This window comes from Oculina patagonica, chromosome 13, assembly GCF_052425735.1.
Source record: "Oculina patagonica isolate OP01 chromosome 13, crgOcupat, whole genome shotgun sequence".
NCBI classification, from domain to species: Eukaryota; Metazoa; Cnidaria; class Anthozoa; order Scleractinia; family Oculinidae; genus Oculina; species Oculina patagonica.
The window spans coordinates 7,294,306-7,321,379 of NC_135770.1; the positions used below are offsets into that span (position 1 = coordinate 7,294,306).

Below are 27,074 nucleotides of genomic sequence, written 5' to 3' on the forward strand. Positions count from 1 at the left end.
ACTGTATACTTGCAAGTCTTATTGTTAATAAATACATATGTAGATATAAATAAACTTGCTAAATCAAGCAATGTTAATGTGAAAAGAAAAGTATCACGAGATTCATAAAAAATGCGGAAATTGAATCTCTTAGATCAAACGATGCATACATCTTGTGTATTCGTACTATCTGATGACTGTAAATTATGAATTCGAACTCAAGTTATATCAGAGCTAGAAAAACTGTGGTAAATACCTTTTGTGAGATCTAAATTACTACCATGCATAATTAAAAAAATCGTTTAGCAGCTAAAATATGCGCAGTTTCCGACACAGAATTTTGAACGTTTCATCATTAGATTTTAGACGCTTCACTAACTATTGCATAATAGTTGGTATCCAAGATACTTTGTTGTTAAATGTACACATAAGAACGGGAGCACGAATCGAACAGCGACACCGAGCTTGTTTTAAGAGAGTTTATGCGCACCAAGTTAAAAATCCCGCCGGATGATGAAGAACAGATACGCTTCGACAGAATCCATAGAATCACGACGCGCGCACAATCCAACGGCCGAAATCTTCAACCGCGTCCAATTATTGTTAGGCTGTCGGATTTTCAAGATAAAGTTTTCATCAAGTCCTTCATCAAAAGCCTTCTCAAAGGTACCGGATTTGGAATATCTGATGATTTCCCAAGAGAAGTCGACGACATTAGAAAAAAGTTATACCCGATCCTCAAGGCAGCCAAACGCGACAAGAAAGCAGCTTATTTTAACGTGGAAAATGTCATAATTGAGGGCTCTCTTTACCGCGGTCCACAGAAACAACAATTCCCTTTTTGTGGACGTTTAATGGACAATTAAGCTAGAACAAGTACTGAACTCTTAATTATTTTCTTTTGCAACCACTTTCTCGACGGCTGCTACTTTCAGCTCTTCTGACCCAGCCAAAATAGCCCACAAAACTTTAGGTAAGTCCGTCATAAGTAGAATTATGTGTCGTTGTTTTTGTCGTTCTTGTTTTCTCTTTAGTCTGCTTTTCTGTTGCATTCGCATAATTTGCTCGGTAAAAAAAGTCTACCGCAAAACGAGCATTAGTAGAACTAAATGCATAAGATTTTATCGCTGAACATAAGAGGGCTAAACAGTTCGAGAAAGCGAAGACAAGTCTTTCGCTGGTTACATCAACAACAATCAGATATAATTTTCTTGCAAGAATCGTACTCTACGCTAGAAACTATTAAAAGATGGGAAACAGAATGGGGAGGCAAAATCGTTTCCAGCCACGGCTCTTCTCACAGCAGAGGAGTCATGATTTTATTTGTAGACTTGACTATTTCCTTGTTTCGGATCAGCTTAAACAGCGCGTGAAGGAGTGCAAAATAATCCCAAACATTCACTCGAATCACTCTGCCCTTACTTTCTTTGTGCTTTTTGACGAAAGTGAGCTCCCCCGGGGCCCCGGATTCGGGAAGTTTAACAACTCCTTGCTTTCAGATACTAATTATGTGCAATTGCTGACCTTTCAATTCGCAGAATTCGCAAAAAAACATCAACAAGTCAAAGACAAAGGGTTGTATTGGGAGATGATTAAAATGGAAATGAGAGCATTCACAATAAAATTTTCGAAGTAAAAAGCTAAGCAAAAACGCGATGAAGAGATAGCTCTTTTGTCAAAAATGACGAAAATACAGACCGAGCTTCAGACATCATACAGCGACTCGCTAAAAATCGAGTTGGAAAGAGTAAAATCCAAGCTTTCAAAAATTGTAACTGTTAGGACAAGAGGGACAATCGTACGCAGCAGAGCGCGCTGGTATGAGCACGGCGAGAGAAACAGCAAATATTTTTATAACTTAGAAAAACCGAACCACAGAAAGAAACATATAACGTCTTTAATCATCAATGACGACAACAAAATTACAAACCCCAAAGACAACCTTGAGGAAGAAGAGCGTTTTTTCAGACAAATATACACGTCAACAAATACTGACCCAGATTGCCCTGATTTTAATGAGTTCTTCGAAACCGAAAATGCAGTATCGGAAGAGATGGCGAAAACTTGCGAAGGCGCTATGTATATTGGTGAATGTGAGCGTGCGTTAAAATTTATGGAAAACAATAAAGCGCCGGGCACAGATGGCCTCACCCCTGAATTTTATCGTTACTTTTGGGATATACTAGGTTTTTATATGGTAAATAGCTTCAATTACGCCTTCCAAAATGGAAGTCTTTCTATTTCTCAACGTCAAGGTTTTATATCTTTAATTCCAAAAAAGAAAAAGAACACGGAATATTTAAAAAACTGGAGACCTGTATCGTTACGGAATGTGGACTACAAAATTGCGACAAAAACTATTGCTCTGCGTTTGGAAAAAAATCTTACCTAACATAAACCACCCTGGCCAATCTGGGTACGTAAAAGGAAGGTTTATTGGGGAGAGCATCAGGTTAATAGCAGACACAATGAATTTTACTAAACAGAAGGATATCCCCGGGGTTGCAGTACAGTGTTCTTAATTAGACTTCGAAAAAGCCTTCGACTCGATTGAGTGGAATTTTATTCATAAATGTCTTGAAACTTTTAGTAATTTCGGTCCTGACCTTCGACAGTGGATTAAAGTGTTTTATAGGAGCATCTCGAGTTGCGTAATGAATAACGGTCACGCGTCAAAACACTTTCAACAAGAACGTGGGGTGCGTCAGGGGTGCCCACTTTCAGGCACATTGTTCGTTATCGCCATGGAAATACTGGCGCAACGTATAAGACGATCGAACGAAATAAAAGGAATTAACCCTATTCAGACCGGGGGGGGGGGGGGCTTTTGAGGCCCGCGCTGACTTTGAACTTTTATAACTTTTTTAAGATTTAACCAAACGCTGCCAAACTTTCTGAGTTTTCCTGAAATTTATCTGGCAACGATTTGGTAGGGTTAGATGATGTGTCAGGAACTTGACATCACCATGGCAACGACATTTTGACAGGCGTGTTTTCCCAAATTTGTAATTTTGCGTGTTTCTGTTAATAAAAATCAACTTTAATGGAATTATTTTTTACATATTTACGGTTTTAAAGCATATTTTTACTCATTTTGAGTACTTTGCAGTGATTTTGGGTGGTTTTCTGGCATTTTGGAAGAATTTTGAAATCCAAGATGGCGGATCCAAGATGGCGGCTATTTTGACATCATGATGTAATTGTCACGTGATGTGACGTCACCATCCCACGTGACGTATACCAAAAGAAAGAGTTTCGGACGTACAATACATCCTATAAGTTTCATGGTGATTGCCTCAATATTCTGGAAGTTACATAGGGGGGGGCTTCCGAAGCCCCCCCCCCCCCCCGGTCTGAGAAGGTCCAAAAAAGCCCGGTCTGAATAGGGTTAAGATACAAGAACATAGAGAAGTCAAGCTTTCGCAATATGCAGATGACACAACTGCACTTCTTTCTGATGCCCAATCAGAGGCTAATTTATTTGGTTTACTATTGCTTTTTGAAAGTTGCTCTGGTCTAAAAATTAACCAAACAAAATCTGAAATGCTATGGCTCGGCTCTATGCGCTACAGAATAGTTACAATTCTTAATCTTCGAATGGACAGTGAACCAGTTTATGCGCTTGGAGTACATTTTTCGTACGATCTTGAAGTTTCTGAAAGGAAAAACTTTCATGAAAAATTGGTATCGTTAAAGAAAACCTTAAATATGTGGTCTCGAAGAGACCTAGCCATATATGGCAAGATAAACATAGTTAAAACGTTGGCACTCTCAAAAATCGTGTTTATCTGCAGCATTATGGAAACCCCAAGAGATTTCCAAAGAAGTCGACAAAATCACTCTCGACTTTATTTGGAATCACAAACCAGCCAAAATAAAAAAGACCACTCTAATCAGGCAAAAAAATACTGGTGGCCTGGGCATGAGGGACTTTTCTATTTTTGACAAAGCGTTAAAGCTTAACTGGGTCAAACGACTAAGTTCGAACTCTGATGCACCAAGGCAAAATATACCGAAATTAATCCTAGCTGGTGTTGGCGGCACAGAACTGTTTAAATGCAATTATGATTATAAACTCCTTGACCTCGATAAGCATTTACCTGAATTCTACAAACGAATTATTTATTACTGGCAGGATATTGCAGCAGCCACGCCCATTAATAAAACTCAGGTACTTTCACAGATGATCTGGAACAACAGATTTATAATTGTGAATGGGAAAGTGATACGGTACCCCCTTTGGTTTCGAGCAGGAATAAAGCAAATATCTGATCTTTGGAACTCCGGTGAAAATCGCTTTCTTTCTTTTCATTCTTTTCGCAATAAAAACAAAGTCAAATGTAACTTTTTGCAAAATTATAGCCTTCTTTCCTCTATTTCCAAAAGTTGGCAAAAGCTGCTCGGAGAGAATTATGAGGCCCTAGCTGCCTCAAATGCCTCAAAGTGTTACTGTCTTGCAAGATAATATATGACATGCTGTTAGACCTTGAAAACCTACCCCCAATTACTTCTGAGTAAAAACTTTTAGCATGCGGGGTCAAGAAGAAGGACCTAAATAAACTATACCTATTACCATTCAGAGCCACAAAAGAAATAAAATTAGCTATGTTCCAATACAAAATTATTCATCAAATCTTACCAACGAACAACCTGTTACACAAAATGAAAAAAACGTTTTCTCCCCTTTCTGCCCTTTTTGTCATTCTGAGTGTCAAACCATATGGCATATGTTTATTCACTGCCCGCAGGCAACCTCTTTTTGGAATAAATTCCAAGAGTGGTATTCGTTTTTAAGTAACACGAAATTGAGTCTTTCGGAGTTAGACATCATGTTCGGAATTATTTTGCAGTCACACTCACTGTTTAGCTCTCAACCATCTCATCATGTTAGGCAAGTATTTTATATATGTTAAAGCATTAGATACTATTAAGTTCCAGTTTCAAGATTTCGTCTCTCTTGTGCGGGAAAAAATGAAACTAGAGAAATATATCGCAGCCACGTCTGATAAAGTGAAAGATTTTAACAATAAATTGCATTTTTTCTAGCAATTTTATTTTTATTATTATTTTGTTTTCCTCTCTTTAATTACTTGCTTAATTCAGTTGATATAAGCTACGTTTTTGCTATGTTACTTAAGAGAATTATTTGGAAATTCACACCTCTAAGTGGACAGTTTTGTAAAACAGTTATTAAGGTCGCGCAGGACCCTTGCAATCATAAGTATGTATTTATTTAAAGAGTATGCACGAACTGCCGGACGACTGAAGCCGACAACAAACGAAATATTCATGAGAATGTTTGTTTTTAAACTCTTTTGTACAAGTAATTACTAGTAATTGTTCTCAGCTTTGTGCCACGTGCGCTGGAACATAGGGAATTATCATAATTAGATTCACAGCTTTGAATATATCACACGTTGTTGTAAACATTGACTCGGAAGGTCTTCGGAAGCCTCAAAACCTGCAATTTTGTGTCCAAGTTTTCTCCGCCGATATAGAATTTCAAGAGTTGATTCGCGAGGAACATAAACTTGGTGTACTCTATTGTGCTATGACTAGAGCGAATTTTTATATTTCCTTCTCAAAATGAAGATAGCACGTTTCAAAGTTAAGATTTCACATTTTTGCTCTCTTAGAAGCCATTAACTTGTAGCAGTTTTTGAAAGCGAAAATTTCGTTCTAGCCATAGCACAAAAGAGGTTAAGATTTATCACTAGGTTAAATAATCATTTAATTTGGTGCGCTGTTCTAGCTGAAAACTTGGACACAAAATCGCATTATCTGCTGGTAAACTTTTAAGGGCTTGTAACATCACAGACAAAGGTCATCTCTCAGTAAAAGGACAATCATGGTGTAATTCCATCATCCCCGAATATCCTTGTTAAATTTTAGAGGAATCGATGTTCAAAATGTAGTGAATTAAAGCTTTACAAGATAGCACTCCGTCAAGAAATTTGGCTAATGAATTTATTAATGAGCAAGGGTCCTGCGCGACCTTAAGTAAGCACGGTGGGCACAGAATGACTCAAAACCGCTCAAGTTTGCCATTCATTTTGTTCAGCGGTTACGCGCGGTATTGGCGCCTGATTTCAAAATGGCGGCTCTTTCTGTGGATGAAGTTCGTGAAATGGTTGATATTTCATGAGGTTTTTCCCGTGGTTGTAAGAGTGGCTAAAGCTAAAAATGGGTTTTCTGTCCCATTTGTGTCCTTTGGTAAAACTCAAAAGGCAGAAACAATTTCTTTCACTACATTACGGCCAATTTAGCAGCTTTTCTCTCTCTTTTTTTCGACGTTTTTGCTTGTTTACAAGCTAAAATGGTAGAATAGGGGTTATGTGGACAAGATTTGGAACCACATATTTGTAAACTCTCAAGGGACTTTTTTAATTTCTCAAGGGACTGTTTTAATTTCTCAAGGGATTACTTTCCGCTGTGGGTGATCACTTGCGATCTTGTGGAAAAAACGTGACTTGTCACATTTACAAACGTTATATAACAATTTTAAAAGTGACATGTCAGCTTTCTTATCTCAACGCACGTGTGTCTGAAAGGCGATCTATAAAAAGCGTCGCACATGGATTGCGTAACTAAAACACGAATAAATAATCACTAGCACTTACATCGTTTAAAAATTACAAACGTCAAAAATAAACCATACCAAAAAACTAGCTCTTTTCAAAGATATTATTGAAGTTAAAACAAATGCAAGAGATGGGGGCTTCTTTTAGCTTTTAGAGACCTCGCGTTGAGCCGTTGACAGCAATGTTGCATGAATCGGCTTTACAACATGCGATCGTATCTACGCAGTTCGAGTGGAATTTCAGTCAAAGACAGCAAAATTCTTTCGTATTTCATCTTCAAATATAATTCGAAAGCATTCACTGTATGGCTTTTGTTTAATCCTGGGTCTTGATATCCGACCCTCGCAGAGCCTAGACAAAACGCAGCTTGAGTGTAACGATTTGTTTACGCCGCAATTATATGCGCAATGTTTTCTCCGACAGTAGTCGGAAATATCCGTATTTTTTTTCGTGCTTTTTCGTGGAGCAATCGTAACGATACGGCCTTGAACACATTGAACAGCGGTCTACTTATAACAATTCAAATATGGCGTCGCAAAAACAAAACGTCGAACGCATATTTTGCTGTTTCATTTGCTAATTTCGCTGCCGTAATCGACTGCCTCGAAAGGTCGTTGCAATTGTAAAGTATAGAATTGTCAGATCTCGGTGAAATTTGCACTGTTTATTTGTGTAATGTTAAGGAATATGTGTATAAATACCCGGCGCGGACGAGCCATTTTTGACAAAATTATATGGCTGCATTTCCTCCGCGAAGATAGGAAATTGCAATTGTTAAACTAAACTACAAAGAAACTGTAATGATAAGTTCGAAGAACAATGCACAGGATTAACCTTCGACTCATACTTCATGCAAAAACGTCGATATCTCGAAGAGACTTTGATTAATATGGTCTATAAACAGAGCGTTTATATGTTGTCAACAAGTACCTCAAGCGGACTTTGACAGGAAAAAAAATCGGGCTGTAGAGTATCCGTTATGGCATCCGAAAAGAAGAACTGGAATTTTCTGTACAAATTAAGCAAAGGCCAACTATCCCTGCTCTTTCACTTTGGAGAGTATGTCATTATGCTGTGGACAACAATTTATTTTGAGTTGCAGTTGTGCATAAAAACCCCATATCATGTGTTCACCAAATCTTGTGTAAATAGCGGCATTTTGTTCGCACGGTTTTACTTTGTAGTGTTTTCCTGCAAACAAATAAATAATTACGAGTAAGAAGTGGGTAGTTTAGCTGAGATAACAATTAAGTTATGAAAAGTACCATTCTGTTTTCACTATTGTGGGAGTGGGGAGTCTCCCAAATGAAGGGGGCAAGAATGCTAGAGAAATGAGAGCTATGCCTTTAAATTCTAAAAGGATGGCTAGAATAATTCTAATACCAAAATCTACAAAAATTTACACCTACCTTTAGGGGTTAACAACATCAGAATAAATAATTTTTTTTGTATCTTTTTAATGTTTTAGGGGGCTTTTGAGAACCCTTAAGCATTAATTATATTAATTATATTGGGCTTCAGAAGCACTCTGTAACAGACATTGTGGGTGGGTATAACAAAAAAGTCATACCCCATTTCCCTATAATTATAAATAATCAATACAAGACAGGATAAAATTCAATTTAAATTTATTAACCATTTTTTTTTCAAGTGCTGAAACAGCTTTTAGCCTTAAATATTATCTTTCACATACATCAATATGCTGTTGAGAAATATGTATATCAAGCTCAAAAATCTGACCTGTGTTGGCCTATCAAGGTATATGAAATTTAACAATTATCAACATCTTACACATTCACTGTATGTCATAAGAAATACTAAGCAATGGGCCACTTGGCTCGGACACATACTTTACCTTTTTTACCATAAGAAATACTAAGCAAAAATTGAAGAACAGCTAAGATTTTAAAAAATCAAAAAATAAATAGAGCTAAATTAATGTCTGACCGGTCTTCAACAGTGTGCCCGTTCACTGTAGTTTGATGATCATAAATTATGCCAAGTTAAAAAAATGGGAAAGAGCTGTTGTATTAATAAATATATTGAGCTTAAATGACTGACCTGTGATCAACTAAATTAATACACAACCTCTGAATTCTAGAATGATAGGTTGTTTAGTTGTTATAAAATAAATCAAAGTTAAAAAGACATTAAAAAACAGCAAAATTACAAATAGAGCTGTTGCATTTATATCATAGACACATTCAATGTATTATGTTATTAATTTAATTCTGCTTAGTTTAAAATATGTACAATACCTTCAACCAGCTTAAAAAATTTTAAATAGAGCTATTGCCTTAATAAATATGAAATCTACAGTACACACATCAACTGTATTCTATAATGCTAAGTTAAAAATATATTCAAAGTACATCAAAGATTTAAAATAGAGTTGATGTCTTAATAATATCTTGAGCTACGGGTAAGATTAAAATAATACAACTGTCTTAATAAATATCTTGAGCTAAGTAAATATTTAAATAAAGTTGATGTCTTAATAAATATCCTGAGCTAGGCTAAGATCCAAAAAGAACTTCTGTCTTAATAAATATCTTGAGCTTATTCAGCTAAGATTCAAATAGAGCTTCTGTCTAAATTAATATCTTGATCTTATTAAGCTAAGATGCAAATAGAGCTGCTGTCTTTATAACTATCTTAAGTTTTTTAAGCTACGACTCGATAGCCCCATTCCTGAACCAAAAATATAAGACCTTTGTTCAACACCATACACATTCACTGTAATCTATAGTTATGCTAAGTGATTAACAGCTTATATTTAAAACACAGCTGTTGTCTAATAAATCAAACCAAAAATATCTGATATGTTGACAGCTTACACATTCACTTAGGCTCGATTTCCGCCGCCTCCTCGAGTCCGGTCTTTGTTCCTCCCCGAGAGAGACGGCTGGACGCGTGAGCGGCCTACCATGTCTGTGACGTAATTAAAAAATAGTAATTTATGCGTTCTCATATGTCATCGGAGGTGAATTCGTATATTTGCCGTTTGTATTAAATTCGGTCTTTTGACTTTTTTTGCTTCCCAGTTGTTTCTGAAGGGTACTATATGCTGTATTATTTGGAGGTATCATGTATGTGTTGATTTAAATGGAGCCGAAAGACTGGCCTAGCAAATTTCTAAAGGTCATAGGTCTGCGCTGCACGAATTTCCGTTTGAAGAGTTTAACACTTTTGGTTCTGTTTCGCTAGCGCGGTTTGTTTTGGCTCATTTCTATTTGCAAGATATGCTTTAAGCTTTTAAAGTGTTCGCTCTGGAAGGAAAAGATCTGACATATTTCATAAAAATGTTGATTTAATACTTGCATTTAATTGATTCTGGGCTTTGAGCATTGTTTAATCAATACTGTTGCAAGATGTACATGTATTTTGTCTTATCACGGATTTATCTCTGTCCGGTCTCGCCAGAGACTGTTCTATCTTTACTTCTAGAAAGTTGAAACTTGGTTTGAGAGAGACATTCTGTGCTGTAAAGGATATGGTTCTTGCTTTGATCGAGCGCTTTGTCTTTTGAGCTCAATGTTTGGGTTTTACCTCCTTTGTTCGTTCCATAACGTTGGCACCACGTACAAGATTCGAATGTAGATTTGTAGATCAACGACTTTCCTGACCCTGTTGGCTGACTACGAAGACATCCTGGCCGCTAACCTGCTTTTCTATCGCTTTTTGCTCTAATAAACGTCTCTAAAATCCGTTCACGTGCCACACGTAACATTCGTCATTTTGAACATCTTTGTCTGACAAGATTATTTATGCGGCCTGTTCGGCCTGACAAAAATCTGCAGGCGGAATTCTGATTGGCTAAGGCAAACAAAGGAGACCTCACGCGTCCAGCCGTGCTTTCGGGGGGAGGAGCGCGGGCTCATTTTCCCGAAAAACGGCTGGAAATCGAGCCTAACATTCACTATGCTGCTGTTAAAAAATACTTGCTCACTTGAAAGATAAGTGAGCCTCTCTATGGGTATTTCTGAAGAAATCGAAGATCTCAAGATTGAAGTGAAGAGCTGAAATTGACCAAACTTTGTGTGATCAAATTGAAAACTCAGATATAAAATCATCAAAGCTTGTAAACACTACAAAATATATTTGCAATTTCTGAATTTTGGCATTTGACCACATTTCACGAAAAAAGCAAATGGGAATACCATGGGAACCCATAGAGAGGTTTGTCAGTTAATTTAAAAAAAAATGAGGTTGCATGCTGTTTATATAAATAACAAGCTTCCAGTAGACCTGACTCTGGCTTGGTTCCCCAGTCAATTCCTGGACAGAAATGTGAGTTGTTGGCAGGTTGACTAGATGCAGAAAAGTAAAAAAAAATGGCACATTTCTAATGAAGCGGGGTTAATCATATATCATCATATGCATATAGAAAAAAGTGTTAAGCAATCACAATCTTTATGGTGTAATTATAGAAGGCTAATAAGAGCAAAACATAACCTTTAAAAACTGATTAGGCCATATCCAGTTCAACGTAGAACTGAGAGGTGCAGCACTTATGACAATTCGTTGTTATTGATTGAAAATAGAAATCTAAACAATCAGTCTATGCCTGTTATTGAAAATGATTTATGGACTTTTGATATAAACACAACTGAATGTTATTTTGGTCCCTTTTGATATACTTAAGAGTATTAGTACTGACATAGTGAATACAGGAAAGACATGTATGTGAACTGTGGATAATGATGAAATAAATGATGTGATCCTCACAGTGTGTGAGCAATTTAAGCAATTGCATTCTTTTAGCCTGAAAAAAATTTCAAGGCTATCTACAGTACTATAACCTTCATTGAATATTCATAAACAGTAGTTTACGGCATGATGTGTGTACTGTTGTACTTGTGCTTATAAAAACAAAATTTCATAAACAAAGCAAACAAGATATATTTTAAAAAATATTCACTATAACATGGCTGTGCGAAGATACAAAATTTCTCTTTGAGTGTTGAAAAATATTTCACGAGTTAATTAGGGAAGCGAACATGTGAAATATTTTTCAACATTCAACTCAAACAGAAATTTCATATCTGTACGCAGCCATGTAATATTCTATTTATTATATAAACTGGGAAAAGAGCGATTTATTATGTAACCATAGTAACGGTTATCTCCGCATGTTCACGTGTGAAGATATCAATTTTTTGCGCGAAAGCTCACCTGGTATTTCACTGGTGTTTATATAGTAAATATACATTAGATTGAGCTTACCTGATAAACAAAACCAAGTTCAATTGCAGAAACGTACTGTCTTTGAACTTTGCGTACTTTTCGTGTCATTTTATCACTAGCAGAAACACCCAGAAAGCTGGAGGCAGGTAAACGCCAGGCCTCACAGGCCATTTTCAATTCAGAAGCACTGGGACACGAAGCGGCTAAAATATCAAAGCCGACCCGTGATGTCTACAAAAACAGAAACTTACCTTTATTTAAATAAAAGCTCTTTCCTCCTATTTCAAAGATGGCTTCCTTGCATCAAGCTTCCAACATAGGGCTCTCTGGGAAGGGCTATAAAAACGTCATTTCCTGCTCCGCTAAATTCGTACCCAGTCTGCCGAAAATAGACCTCGTCCAATATGGCGACCAGTCACGCGAATGGCGAGCGATTTTGAGCTATTCTGTGCCCACCGTGTAAGTGAGAGCAAGAAAGTAAATAGAGCAGCTATGATATTTATATTGTTGTTTAGCAGAAGCAGTTGTAATGTAGCATGTGCCGTTAGTGTTTGTAAGTAATGTAAGTTTCTTTTGTAAGAATGTCTTTGTGTTGCAATTAAAAAAAATGTACACTTACGAAAAAAAAACGATCGGGTACATGAAAACAGTACATGAAAACCATAGTTATTAGAGGGTCTCCTCCACTAACTATGGTGATTCCTATTTTAATTCGATTCCCCTTGAAAACAAATCAGTACTATATAAAAGACACTGAGGCATACCTTGCTTGGCACAGAGAGAGGCTTGATTAATCAACGACCACACCAGAAGGAGACGGAGGAGAAGAACACAAAACAATAACCCTCTGCCCAATAAAAGGGTGTGGAGGGTTGGTACAAAAATACCGAGCTAACTTTAGAGCATACGAACTGAGCACAAACGAAGATTAGAATGCCTTGAAACAATGCCTTGAAACACGAGATCGATATCATGTGACCAACCCTGTTACCTTCGGGAAATTAACTATTTTAAAATTTCCAAAATAACACAAACATGTTTAAAAAATGTTCACAGTTGCCCTCAAAGCCTCGCTTCTCGGCCAACTGTTCAGCTTCGGTCGATCGTTCAACCTTAGGCGTTATTAGTCCGGCGGCTTAGCTCGAAATTTTAGTTGAATTGTGCACTTTTTGATACAAGCATGAAACTTGGCACAATGAAAGTGGTCACCAACAGAAGTTTTTTCAGATATAGTGCCAAGTCCGAAAACCATTGGTTACCATGGAAACCGTAATTTATTAAAATCAATGAAATTTCGTGAAATATTTGTTTGTCTATCAACTTTATTGATCTCAAAATTTACAAAAAATAATTAAAAAAAAGAAAAGGACCAAAAAGGAATTGCGCGAACGGGAAAATAATGTTACCCATGCGAGGCGCAACCCTAAAAACTAGTAAGAATGGCGATAAAAATATTAAATGTTTTTAAAAAATTCAATAAATCTAATTAATTACTTATAGTTAAAAATTATGGTTAAAAATCTAATTGATTACTTATAGCTATAGTTAGAAAACAAGATGCAGATAATATAAGTCACCAAAAATTAAGAGCGGTGGCAAGGGCAGTTACGGAAGAGGAACTAGGTGCAAGGCATGTCAATATTACAGGTAGTGTCCAGTAAAGTAAAATAAGTGGCACGCAGAAAATATTTTAATAAACTAAGGCTAGAAAATTTGTCGTGAGGGGCGAGATTGCAGATAGTGTTCCAAGGTTTTACAATTCTATTGTAAAAAGAAGCTTGAAAAGTTGCGGTTTTACAGTAAGCAGGTTTAAGTACGAGGGTGGGGTTCTTAGAGCGGGACCGGCCATGCGTGACAAAAGCCACATATCGATCAATATTTAGGTAAGTGTATCCAGAAATACAGTTATAGAGAAATAAAAGATCTTATCTCTCAGTTCCCTGTCATATGCTAGTGGTAGCAAGCGAAGAGTCAGCAGTCGTTGTTTGTAGGACATCTCGCCGATTCTAGTTCATAGTATCCAGCGAGTGGCGCGCCTCTGGACTCTTTCTAGGATCGTTCTCAAATTGACACTAGCAGGAGCAGCTGGTTTATAGACAAATACAATTATGTCAGGTAGTAATACCAAATCGCGCGTACAAAATTTAGAATAAAATGTTGCAATTTAGACTGTTCACAACCCTATATTTTCCTATTTTTCTTCTGTTTGCGAACGGTTCACCGATCGCGAGAGACCTGGACTCTAGCGCAGAGGGAGCATGGGGCGGGGAACGAAAAATCTTTTCCCATGCAATAATTTCCAATTAAATTATTGGTATAAAACAGATGGTCAAAAATAACAATTGTAAGCCTAATTTAAAGCATTCATATCTGTATTTATGAATAAAAATCTACAATAGAAGGTTTATAAAAGTACAGAAGAAGTACTTCGTGGGGGAGGGGCCTCTCGGCTGAAAATTTCATTGCTGTCTACTAGCTCAAAATGGGAAATTGGCGTTGGCACTATATCAAGAATTGATTAGTATGCGAATGCTTGTAATCCCGCAAAGTTTGGTGCTTGTATCAAAAATCGCACAATTCAGGAGCTAAGCCGCCGGACTATATCCTCCAATAGACCAGCCGCTTGGAGGATTTTATTTACTAATTAGTATATGTAATCGCAATGTGCCCTCGTGCAATTAAGGATTAATTTCACGCGCATTTTCAAAGTTTTCACAAAATTGCCGAGTCGCGAAGCGACAAGGGCAATTTGGAAATTTTTGAAAATACTAGTGAAATTGATCCTTAATTGCACGAGGGCACATTGCGATTACTTGTTCATCACATAAAGGGCAAAATTAATACAAAGAAAATTTTTTGAAGGCCTTGCTGTCGAGTAACCGGTTGGCAAGAACATTTAATTCGCTCGTAGCAAAATGACCACATACAGCTGTACACAATTAACCTAAGTCCAAAAAGAGAAAAGCCTGCAGTAATTTTTATAGTAATCATAACATAGCATGTGCAATTCACACATATTAATTCCTTCACAGATTAAAACGAAAACAGTTTAATTTTATTCACCTTTGTTTGCGAGGCTTGCTACCGCGTGGAAAATCATTCGAGCTTCAATATCCCTTCTTGAACCCGACATTCTTGCTTCTACAGCGAAAACTGTAAGTTTCAACAAAAGTTATGCCATTTCCGGGCGGATAAGGTGGCCTCTGTTTCTAATAAGGCGACGCGAAGCAAAGTGAAACGAAGAAATTATCTTTTAACCTCGGCCGCCATAGAGTTCTATTCTTCGTGTAACCCAGACCAGAAGCGTTTTCGGCCTGTGAAAAACGAATTTGGATTGAATAGCTCTCTTTGTATTCAACCAAGGCACCGCTCATTTCTGGATGCCGATTTCCTTTCACGTTTGATGAAATGACCATGAAAAGCAGACTTTTCTTTTTTTTTTTTTGTTATTTGAATTTGTTGTTATTAAATTTTTGTAGTTAGTTAGATAGATAGATAGTCCAGTAACTTAATTGACTGATGGAAAAACCGTGTATGAATAAAGTTATCTTCTCTTATCTAAACTCAGAAGCGTTGTGTTTCTGAACTTTTTCTCAATCTCGTTGCAAGGAAGAACCCAACTGAGTGCTGACGCCGCGCGCTCAGCCAATCAGGATCAAGTAATCATGCTCTCTTGATTACCAAAAGTGCCCTCGTGATCAAGAAAAAAACCCCTCTGTCTTAGCCAATCAGCGTTCAGCAATTTTGTCCCGTATGTGATAAACTGAGAAAATTCTCTTACGCCCATTGGTTGAAAGTTATGGCCGATGAGATTATATGTAGGCCATGAAAATGAAACATTTAGGACAATTTTAAATCTCCACACTTTCCTCGAGCTATAACACGCGCAATTCCTCGCGCATTCCTCGAGCTGTCACACGCGCGCACGATTTTGCACTGATTTTCCTTCTAATCCACCCGTGTATTTTTCGTGATATTGTATAAAACGAATCGACTTATTTTTTTTCCGTAGACCTTTTTTCCATTAATTTTTTGACCACAGAAATGATACCATAAATTGTCCAAAATTTAGATTAAATATCTTGCAGGCTTTTTGCACCTGGGGAACTTACCACACAAGTTTGATAAAAACTTGAGAGCTTTGTTCTGAAACTTTAATGGTGTCGCACACTGTATACTGTCTCCATCTTGAATGACAGCTGGTGAATTGTGTAGTTTTAATCTGAGCCATTTAAGATTACAGTCGCAGTGGAATGGGTTGCCTTTTAGATACCTGCATAAAAAATTAAAATAGAGTTAACTTCTGTAAAGGTCAGTTACCCCTTAAATGTCTTGAATAGGTCTGTGAAATGAAAACTTTATACTAAATTGAGACAGCTACATTTATAAACTGACAATGGTCTTGAATATTTTCGAAGTTACGGAGGGGGACACCTCCCTCCCCCCCCCCCCCCCCTTTCCGCCCGGTTGTAAAAAATCCAAAAAAGCGCGGTCTGAATAGGGTTAACTTAAGTACCAAGTACCAATCTGGGTACTCTCTTAGATCAAATGTGACTCCAATGCTTGTGCCACCAAGTACTAAGTACCGTTCTACGCTCGGCAATCGAACGTTCTAGTAGCCTGCGAATACAGCCACTTCTCATCGCTCCCGCTAATACATGAAGAGAGTGGTAGCGAAGTACATTGCAACGGAAGCAATGAAAGACGGCTGTATTCGAAAACTAGCATTCCAGTCAGCTGCACCTAGTCTCTGGAATGCACTACCACCTGCTATTCGTAATATTAAGACACTCGATGCTTTAAAAGCTGATGTTCAAACTTTTTTCAATTTAGCTTTTTAATGACTTTTTAATTAACTTTCGCCGTGGAACTGTTTTTTTTTTTTTCATTATCATGAACGATTGACCGTAATAGCGGGGTGTCTTTCTTAGAGTACAATACTGGTGCCAAGTTTCAATTACTTTGCTTTAGTATTTACAGAGATATTACTGATTTTGTGTTTTTACACCAATTACTGTCAAACTTATGACGTCATCAGTTATCTAATTTGCATAATACACAATCGTTAATATCTCTGGAACGAGAAAAGATATCAGGAAAAGGAAAACACAATCTTTCTTCATTTTGAAAGGCCTTCCATATGAGTTCAACTTGGTTTTCATTTCATAGGCACTTTAAGATTAGTTTTGAATAGTTCCTCGGGTTTGATTGTTACGTCTATTCTTAGGCTCATTTTCAGGTATATTGTAAAAGCGAAAATGAATATATTCACACAGATGTGAATACAAGATGTGAATATATGCGGGGTAATACTTATGATATTGCATTGCAAGCTAGGTCTAGTCCGGCCAATAACGAGAATACGAATATGTTCTATTGTATATATTATTACTATATTATGATAAAACAAAAACATTGCAGTTATCCTAACACGTTTTAACATAAATGTTGCGAATAAGCTCCATCAAACTTACACTTCTTGTAACTTTTCAAGGTGTTCCAAATCGTCTTGAGCAATGTGTGTAATCTGGTTGTCTGTAAAATCACTGAGGAAAAAAAAAAAAACGTGAAACATCAAAATACCTAACAATAATTTGCCAAAGGGGAAGTGAACGTTGGTGAAGATTTACCGAGACAAAGTCGAGTAAAGATTATACCCGTGGACCACCGGCATATGGGACATATGAACCTACTAAAATGGAAAATTTTATCTTTGTCCCACGCTCGACATTCTAAATGTTTCATCTGTCACATTTCATAAACCGAGCTTAAGATTTACCATTTTTCTTTATTTACTTCTTTTTTCTTTTGCAGCTTGGAATTCGACTTCTTCATTCATGGTATATTTCAATTGTAAAGAAGAAATTATGAAGTTGCCTACTTGAGTATTGCTCTGTATGCTCAACAGTTCGGTTTCTATAAGTTCCGAAAAATCGAATTTAAAGTTTGGGAGTCGCTATTTAAAGACATTTGTAAATAAACACAGCGCGCGCACTATCTGAGAGATATAACAAAGGTATAGTATAGATAAGTTCAAGCAAGCTTTTTACTATTTGGTCAAATTAATATGCAAGAACTTTGGTTCCAGGAACCATATACATGAATAAATAGGTGAAACCTTCCCGGCAGAGTAAGTGTCCGGAGAAACTAATAAAACCAAAATCTTTTACTTACGCTATCAGTATTCCCTGCGGTATCTTGGGTATTTTGCTTAATCCAGCCCCCCTGCACTGAAGCTTTTTTCCGAGTTCAAGTACCCGGCATCCGGGGGGAGCACTCTTCTCTCCGTTAACAAAAACGATTGTTAGCCCAAGCAACAACAAAACGTACACGAACCGACGGCCGCCCATTTGAATTCTTTCTCTTTTCACATGTCTGTGTTGTTCAAAAGAGTTCGATCTTCGATGTGACGTAATAGACACTAATGACCAGTTAATTGAGTGTAATTGTACGTCATCAAAGAAGTTCGCATGGATCAGAATGTAAGGATTTTATATTAACAAGACGCATATTTGCGTGAACTCGGGCTGGTTTTTAGAACAATTTGACACTTATTGTTTATGTCGTTTTACCGCTCCTTTATCGTGGGAAAGTATGAATTACTGAAATAACGTGTCTGAAGAAGAATCCGTGAGAGATTGGTAATAGTCATTCAAGTTGTCACGGATACGTCACTAAATATTTGTTCAATATTTCTCGACACGTCTTCAAACGTTTCTAATTGGTAATGTGCATTCGTGACGTAGCCGTTACGTCGTTAATTCTTTATTAAACTGCGATTTAAGGTATAATCGTATCTATAACAAAATTCTCGATTTTGATTGGTTCTGCGCGCGCCTATTTGTCGCGTAATCGGCGCGAGATCACGTGGGTGTCCAATTTCAGGTATCCAATTTGAGCAACTTCAAATAGGATACCTGTAATTGGACACCTAAACCATTTGCGCGTCAATCACGCGCATATAAATGGGTTCTTTCTTGCTGTTTTCGCACTGTTTGTATAACCAGTTGAATTTACCATTGACTTTTTCACACTAAAAACGATTCTCAGACTTCCTAACCTCGAATTTTGGTATTGATACGATTAATTAGTAATTGGACCTTGTGTCGTAAAATTCTTATACCTAATGGTACCTTTTTGGTTCGCTTCGGTGGAATATCAGGCGAGTTTGGTCGAGCCATGGCTCGTATTTTGGCGAGACGCAGTCGAGCCAAAATACCCATGGCGAGACCAAACGAGCCTGATATGCAGCCGAAGCGTAACAAAAAGGTACGATTAGGTATTTAACGTACCCAGATTCAGCCAAAAATCCGGTTATATTTATCGCTCTGTTGAAGCCATGCTTGTAAGGTACGAACTGCAAATAGTGTTGATTTCCACACTTCTACCAAGTTCCTCTTCTGCCTTTTTTTACTCGTTTGTTTAGAGTTTGATTCTCTAAATTTTCAAAATCAAAATTAAGCGAAAAATTTGGAAATTCCGATTCAATTTCTTCCATCTGAATGTCTCAGTACTCGTCGGCAAACATCGCGCAATTGGCGAGGGCGCTCAAGTTTAGTTTTGGCGGGAATTTTTTTCTCTTTTTACGACCGCTAAACACCGCTTAATTTAAATTACGAAGTTCTGTTTTATTGGTAAAACCTCTTTTCAATTCATCGTGCAAAAACACTACTTTACTTCAAAGTGACCGTGTTATGGTGGCATATCAGGTCAGTGACTTGATATCGTAGGATATCAGGACAGTAGATCGCGCTTCTGATTGGCTACTTGCGAATTTGGGTACGGTAAAGAGAGTAATCGTGCTCGTAATTTCAAATTGTCCTCGCGCTGCGCGCTCGGCCGATTTTGAAATTACTCGCCCGATAACTCCCTGAATTGTACTCCACTCAGTCCAATTACTATTACGAAAGTAATAAATAACAAAGCCAAAATTTCAACGCGGGCGTTTCCTTAAAAGGCCGAGTAAAAATATTATTTCTGAGTAAAGTTCTTAACCTGTAAAACTAAATTACTACGTGAACCATACTCTCGTACCCAGAGAAAATCTGAGTGCGAGAAGTTAGAGTGAGGTCTTGTTATAAGCGCGCGAAAAATAATACTATAAGGAAGAAATAACGTTAAAAACAGTTTGAATTTACAAATAAACTAGGAGTTGCTTATAATAACAAGTAAGGTGCTGCGAAATGATTTATAAGAATAATAATTATAACAGTAGCGGTGATGATGATATCGTGATTTGTTTCAGGAAATTTTGTTGTGCTTTGCCACTTTCGGTAATGCCTGAATGAGAAGAATTAAGAAAAATAGAGGAAAATGCCTGCTCGAGAAAAGAAATATCATACACCTGTATCTCCAAGCAACCATGTGTTTTTTTTTTCTATTTTGTAACCCTACTTATAACGTAACGAGGCTTTTTACGATTTGCCGAAGATTTCCAAATATTTTCAAAATGTTGCCGTAATGTTGTACGCTTACAACATACAAACAAAGTAACGGAACGGAAGGTCATAGGAAAGTTTCGGATTTTCGCATCTTCAGATGCGAAAGATATGACTTTTCTTAGCCAGCGAAATTCTGGTAATCAACTTAGTTTATAGAACAATTAGTGACATTAAGGGAAGGGAACAATGTAACATATAATAGAACCAATAAGAATGACATGACTTGTTTTGTTAGATGTATCTTACAAATCATGTAATTACGTGTACAAGGCAACAGAAAATAAACGTATAAAGTTTTACATGCGCACCTTTCTTGAGTGTCCTTTTCAGGTCACAACTTAAAAATATCGGCGCGTTGAAGAAATAAGTTCTCTCAAATGGTTGAAATAATGCTACAGAAACAAATAAAACAACAAACAAACACATTCGAACATGAAAACACACATTGACACAAAGTATAAACGGAAAATCGGATTGCGCCATTAACATACCGGAATGACAAATTGAAAATTTCACATTATGATTTAAAGTACGCTACAGAGACAGGGCGCAAAAACGGCTGATTGGTCGAATTTTTATGACGTATCATGGCGAATGACGCCTAAGTGCGCATGCTTTTCAATGAGAGCCTGCGGTCACAAATTGAAATCGATTGAAAGTGTTCGATCTCACTGTGAGAATTTTTACTGTTTATACGGTCGTACTACCGAATAAAATCGGCTAACATGGACACTACAAGTGATAAGACCAGAAGTTGGCTCTACCTTGAATCATTGCAGTGCTGATAGGTCAATGAAATGATTTTCCAAAGGAAAGATTACGCGGAAACATGGGTCAGCGATTCAAAATGGCGTGAGTCACATGCATTGTTTGTGTTTGAACTGGCTTGCAAAAGGCCGTTTTTGTTTTAAAATGACATTTCCAGTGCGAGTCTACTAGTTCAAGGCATGAACCGATCTTCTGTGATGATTTAAAACTCGAGTTCTTTTCCAATCCATTCTGGACATCAGCCGTGCACATGTTAAATTGGACAGGGCTTCGAGAGGCTCCAATGTTCTACCTTCTCCATGGATTAAGCTGTATTTTAAACACTGTGTAGTCTGTAAAAATTTTAAAAACGGGCAAGGGCGTTGTCCTTTATCTTGGAAATTTTCAAGTGAGGTGACTCCTTGTTAAAGTCAGAACCTTCGTGGTGGTCGCAAGATGAACCATCGGAATCGCTCTCGTCCTTTAATATCGTCACCATTTTCAAATCTTATCCTTCGTTATCCGAGTTCGTTCTCATCATCATTATCTTCCCCTCCCACCAGGTATCTAATATTTAAGTTTAAAGTGATACTTAAGAACATTTATATTGCACACATATGAAGTGTAATTAACGTGTAATGAACGTGTGATTAAAATGACACGAATCTGTCTCTTTAGTGTGAGTTTCAAATATTTTGAATAATATAAAATCGAAACAAGCATGTACAGTGGAACCCCGATATAACGATATGCCAAGGGGGCAGTAAAATTATATCGTTATATCGAGGAATCGTTATATCGGGGTTCCATCCCATACATTTTACTATTGCCGGGACATAACTTATTCATCGTTATATCGGGAATATCGTTATATCGAAGATCGTTATATCGGGGTTCCAGTGTACAGTGTCTGTTAACCAAGATCTCTCTATTTTAAAGTCATTAGGCATTGATGTCTTCAACTCTAACAACTTTTTCTAGACAAATTTTCGTTAATTTGAAAACTACCTTATTATAGGAAATTAACGCGTCATGAAATTAACGCGAATTTCAAACTTTCGCGTTAATTTAAGTCGCGTTAATTTTTGTTAACGTTAATTTCCGCGCCGTTAATTAAGTGTAGCGTTAATTTCCATGACGTTAATTTCCATTATTTTGGCCCCAATTTTTCGCTTCAGTCCAGATGTTCTTGACTCCAAGGAAAAAGCATAATTTTATCTGCCACTATCATTGATACTGTGAAGAACGCTCAAAGTGGGGAAAAAGTACCACAAACATTGTTTTTGTTTAAGATTATACGCCTACAAGTGTTGAAATAAACATGTTCCTGTTGTGTACGTCGCGTTAATTTCCTTCATTTTGAAATGTTACCCCCTCTTTCGTGTTAATTTCCTTTATTGAGAAGTAATTTTTCCTTCAATTCGCGTTAATTTAAGTCGCGTTAATTTCAAATACCTTAATTAACACAAGCGTTAATTTCCTATAATAAGGAAGCTCTTTGACTTTTGTTTTCACTATACATGTAGCTATTGATTTTATTTATTTTAGTTTTAAGGAGCAATTAGTCAACCCTGGTAATACATGTTTACATGATGTTCATGTTGAGATGCAACTATATGTTGGTGTTCAAGATATTCCTGGCCTGAAGAGAGGTTGTTACTTTCTGTTCCATGAAATTCCTCAGTTTTTAAACCCAAAAATTTTAGCTTAGTGCTTCAAGGAATCATTACTTTGTACAGTAGTGACCTAATTTTAAGTCTCTATCATTCGCTTGCATTATTCTGTCTTCTTTTCAGAAACGTCTGTATTTTTCAGGGAAGGCTACCCCCCTCCCAATTTTTCTGAAAAAATAAAGACTTACTAAGAGAAGAATCTCTAACCCCCTCCCCATTGGAAAAATGCTCAGCGGTCTCTGTTTTTTTAATGAACATTACCTGTTAAATGTTGTAGCAAGCTCTTCCATTCTAAGTTTCAAAAGCATACCTGACATTGTGTAGTTCCAGAAAATTTCCACACTCCCTCCACGGAAGGGATTGAAAATTCCTGGGGGTGGGTTGTTTTAAACATCAGAGCATAACTGTGATCTACACAATGATTTTGATTGTCACTTTTTTTTTGTAATACAGCCTCTGTGGAAGGTGTGGCTACAATTTAAATGAACAAGCAACAGTTCAAAATATTTATTGCAGCACAATTTTAATAGGGCTTGTGAAGGCAGTGAAGGGTCTGGTTCTCTTGGGAATGCATTAATTTATAACCAAGAATAGACAATGCTAATCAAGTCTACAGTCTAGTACCTGTAAGTAATATGACTGCAAAGGTAACAGCCTGAAAGCAGGGTTAGAGAACGTTTTCTCAGCATGCAAAATTTTGAAACCTTTGATTCTGGCAATACATTTTACAATAATATTTATAGTCAGTGTGTTATGTGGGAATGGCATTAGTTTCAGTGGGGATTCTTTTTTTGGTTGGAATGGCATTTGATTTAGGGGAAATAAATTTTATGGACATGACATTTCATTTTAAGGGGGGGGGGGGGTTGGTGTTTATGGGTGCGACACATTTCATTGGAGATGCGTTTATTAAATAATTATTCTCCTTAAAGTGGACGTCATTCCACTTAAATTTCAATGGAGAGGCATGTGCTGGGAAAGTTCAGCCACATAAATTGTATTCTTCCGTAATGGATCCCTCCATATCTGAACATGGGTTAATTTATTACTGTCAGTTGCTTAAGGTGTTAAGATAGTGTTATGTTAACTTACAGATGAAACTCAACTACAGACATTTATATTGACTGCTGATAACAACTACCAATAAGAGCGATAAGACAACTGATGGCAATTACAGAATTACAGCCATAACTTAGCATGTGTACAGATAATAGTCTCTTTACAGTGTATAGGATTATTTTAAGGATTCAATGCCCTAAAATACAAATATACTGCATGAGAATATTTCTCTGTAACCTGCCATATTGGTAGAGTTTCTTCTGTAGGGAGGGGGGGGGGGATTTTTTTTTTGGGGATTAATCTCTTAGTCTAAATAGACTTCTTGTTCAAATAAATCTGTTGCATGTAATTTTATTCAACAGAATGCATATGATCTTTATCAATAAATAAATAAATAACACCAATGATGGAAAAATGTATCCTAAAAATAATACAGGGATACACAACATGTACAGCATGAAAAAAATAAATTTCATAAACTACTCCCTGGCTTATACACTGATAAACTGAACTCTTAGTATTGACTATAACAGGGGGTGGGGGCACTTGTCTTGAAGAGGAGTACCATGAAATCATGGGTTTATAACCCCCCTGTTATATATGCCCATCTACCTCCGACTATAAGCCCCCCCCCCCCCCCCCTTCCTGGATATAAGCCTCCCTTTCCCTATACCATTCTAAATATTGAAATAAATTTGACTTCGTTTAATCAATGCTGCTGTAGCTTATTTCAGAACATTGTTTTTATTCAGCTTATAAGCCCCCTTGGATATAAGCCCCCCCCCCCCCCCCCCAGTTATGAGATCATTCAAAACCCCTTACGAGGTTGTATAAGCCCAAGGCTTATAACTGGGATTTTACAGTATTCAATGTGACCCAGACTAAAGGCTCCCTGCTTTATCTCCCTTTCGATTTTCTTTGATGGTTTAAGGCAGCTCTTTGTTGACCAGAGTAATTGATGTGGACCACTCAGTTTTGATATTGGCCTTGAGTTAAGTCATTCCCTGCTCTTCGAACTCTCTTTCTGCTCCTTCTGCTGCTCTTGTTAGGAACAGCTCTTTATGTTCAATAGAGAAAAGTGCTCTGCAGCATCCAACCAACACAGTGTAAGCTACATAATTGAATAAGCTTAAGTTAAATTAAGGACTACAGGCAGATGAGATAAAGATGTATTTTTCAACAATGAAACGAGCATGGAACTGGAAGCCAGCAGCCATCCATGTTTATGATAAACCTATGTGGCCTACACATCAAGTGAGCTTGGTAAAATATTGTGTATAGCAACCAGAAGACAAGATTATAATTTTAATGTTGTCTCCTTTTGAGGCTTAATAAAAAGGAATGAAAAGTTTTCACATTTTTGTTCCACATGAGTTTCAGTCACTGAGCCTAAAGGATGTTATGAGTGACTAAGAGTATGTTATGTAAGTTTATGATGATTGTTCCTTTGTGTTATACAAGAAATTGTTAGTGAAAATAGTCACCAATAAAGAGTTGATGATGCCATGTTGGCTCTCAAGTTAGGGCTTAGTGTACATGTTGACAGTTGCAATTGTACATGAATGTAATAATTAAACCTTGAAATTTTTTCTGAAGCATATTATCCCCTGCTCAATTCACTGTTTGTTTGTTCTTAGTTTTTCAACAAATATTTATTTTGCTAAGCTCGATAAGCTATTTCTATTAGCAAAGTAATTATGCGTTTACAGCATAATTTCAACTGAAGGGGACATTTTTAACCTTTACTTGTCTCAGGAATTGTTGTGGATACAAGATAAATTCCTTTTATTTATGTATTGCACTTCTATGTATGGGCCTCATTTTAGCAGTCTAAGTTAAGCACTTAAATGTCTAACCTGATTATTATAAAGACCTTGAGTTAGGGACTGCAAGTAGAGGTAATTTGTGTGGTCATGCATTTATTTTAATATGTATATACTTTATTTCGTATTTTATTTTTACCTGTCCTCAACACAACCAGCCTACTTTCTGGGGAAGCCACTGCACAGCTTAGTCACACACACATTACAATTTCGTTCAACAGGATAAATTTGTGTTTTTTTTGTACTGAGTAGCATTAGACGTATCATATACACCACAACAATAAATAAAATAATCAAATAACAATTTATTTGACATTTCAAGGTACATTTCATACATAATATACGTTTACTGACACTGTACATAAAGTCTTGAGCAAAACAAAAGACGAATGAATAGCAGACAAGCGAAAAACACAATACAAGTAGGCATTAGTGTGTTCTACTTACGGATTCTTCCTCCATCTTTCCATATTTTGTCAACCATAACGAAGTCCATGAACAAGAAGCATTTAAAAATTTTCATCAGCACGAAAAAAAAGTCATATTTGATATGTTCCGTAGAAATTAACAAGCTGCAATTTAGTGCTGTTCAAAACCTTAGCGGACTTGACATGACCTTAAGTGAAGGCAAAACTTTACCTTGTGTAAATTTGGAAAAGCTGAAAGTTACTTCTCAGATGAGGTGTCTTCATCGCCTGATAAAACTGAAAATTTCGTTTCGATCCTTTCGATCAGAGTCGAAACATCAACACGAGTGATTGTAGAGATTAGACGAGTTGTTTTGAGGGGCCTTGAGCGAGCAAGATGTTGCAAATTGCCATCACCATTACGTGTTCGTTTTTGATTCGTCGTCCGCCATTTTGAAACTCGAATGGCGGGAAGACGGCTAGGATCTTACTGCGCATGTTCAGCCGTTTTTGCGCCCTGTCCGCTACAGATGCAAAATCACGGGCGAATTTACCACCGCTGATCATACATACTGCAGCTACTTAAATCATCTCCTACGAAAAAGTCAAATCGTGTGTGACTTGCATATAAAGCACCCCGGCCCTACACAGACAGTCACAAATAGTGTGCTGCTACGCTAATTTTCGTAGCAAATGACATGAAACTTTTGCTTATACTGTATGAATTTCTTCCGCCGAGCAAATTTAAGGATAGGAGTCGAAATAAACTCATAGCAATAAGAAATAAACTCTCGCCTGACAAAATATCACGCAAGGCCTCACGGCAACACTTATGTCCAGGATTGAACCACAGGGAGCCCATACAAGCGGCGTGACTGTTTGTATGTTCGAAATATAAAGAAATGTATGGGGATTTTAAAAGGGTCTTATGATCGAAAAATAAATTCTAGTAATGTCTATGTTTAAGGTCAAAATAAACGTTCACTTACTTCAGCTGTTGTCTGTTGTCGTTATTGAGCCTCAAAATGCCGTATTTGGGCGATTTGAAGGGTTTTGCGTTGAATGTTACTTTACGCCTAAGAAGAGTCCGGCGCCATAACTATTAGGCCACCGCGCCTTTCATATACGAACAGTTAAGTATAACGTCATGTTACTAAAGACTAACCAGAGCTTACTG

At 37.1% G+C, this 27,074-nt stretch overlaps 2 protein-coding genes across 2 annotated transcripts in view; one reads left to right on the forward strand and one right to left on the reverse strand.

Annotated features, from left to right (window-relative positions):
• LOC144636909 (uncharacterized) overlaps positions 1 to 27,074 on the forward strand; it is a 264,977-nt gene that overhangs the window by 146,463 nt on the left and 91,440 nt on the right. The gene's annotated exons all lie outside the window — the stretch shown is intronic.
• Positions 15,816 to 18,175, reverse strand: LOC144635397 (platelet glycoprotein IX-like). The gene is made up of 3 exons (XM_078494507.1): positions 17,922 to 18,175; positions 17,222 to 17,293; positions 15,816 to 16,020 (listed from the first exon to the last, which is right to left on the reverse strand). Exons 1-3 carry the CDS (start codon positions 18,095 to 18,097, stop codon positions 15,816 to 15,818), a joined length of 453 nt encoding a protein of 150 aa, XP_078350633.1. The 5' UTR covers positions 18,098 to 18,175.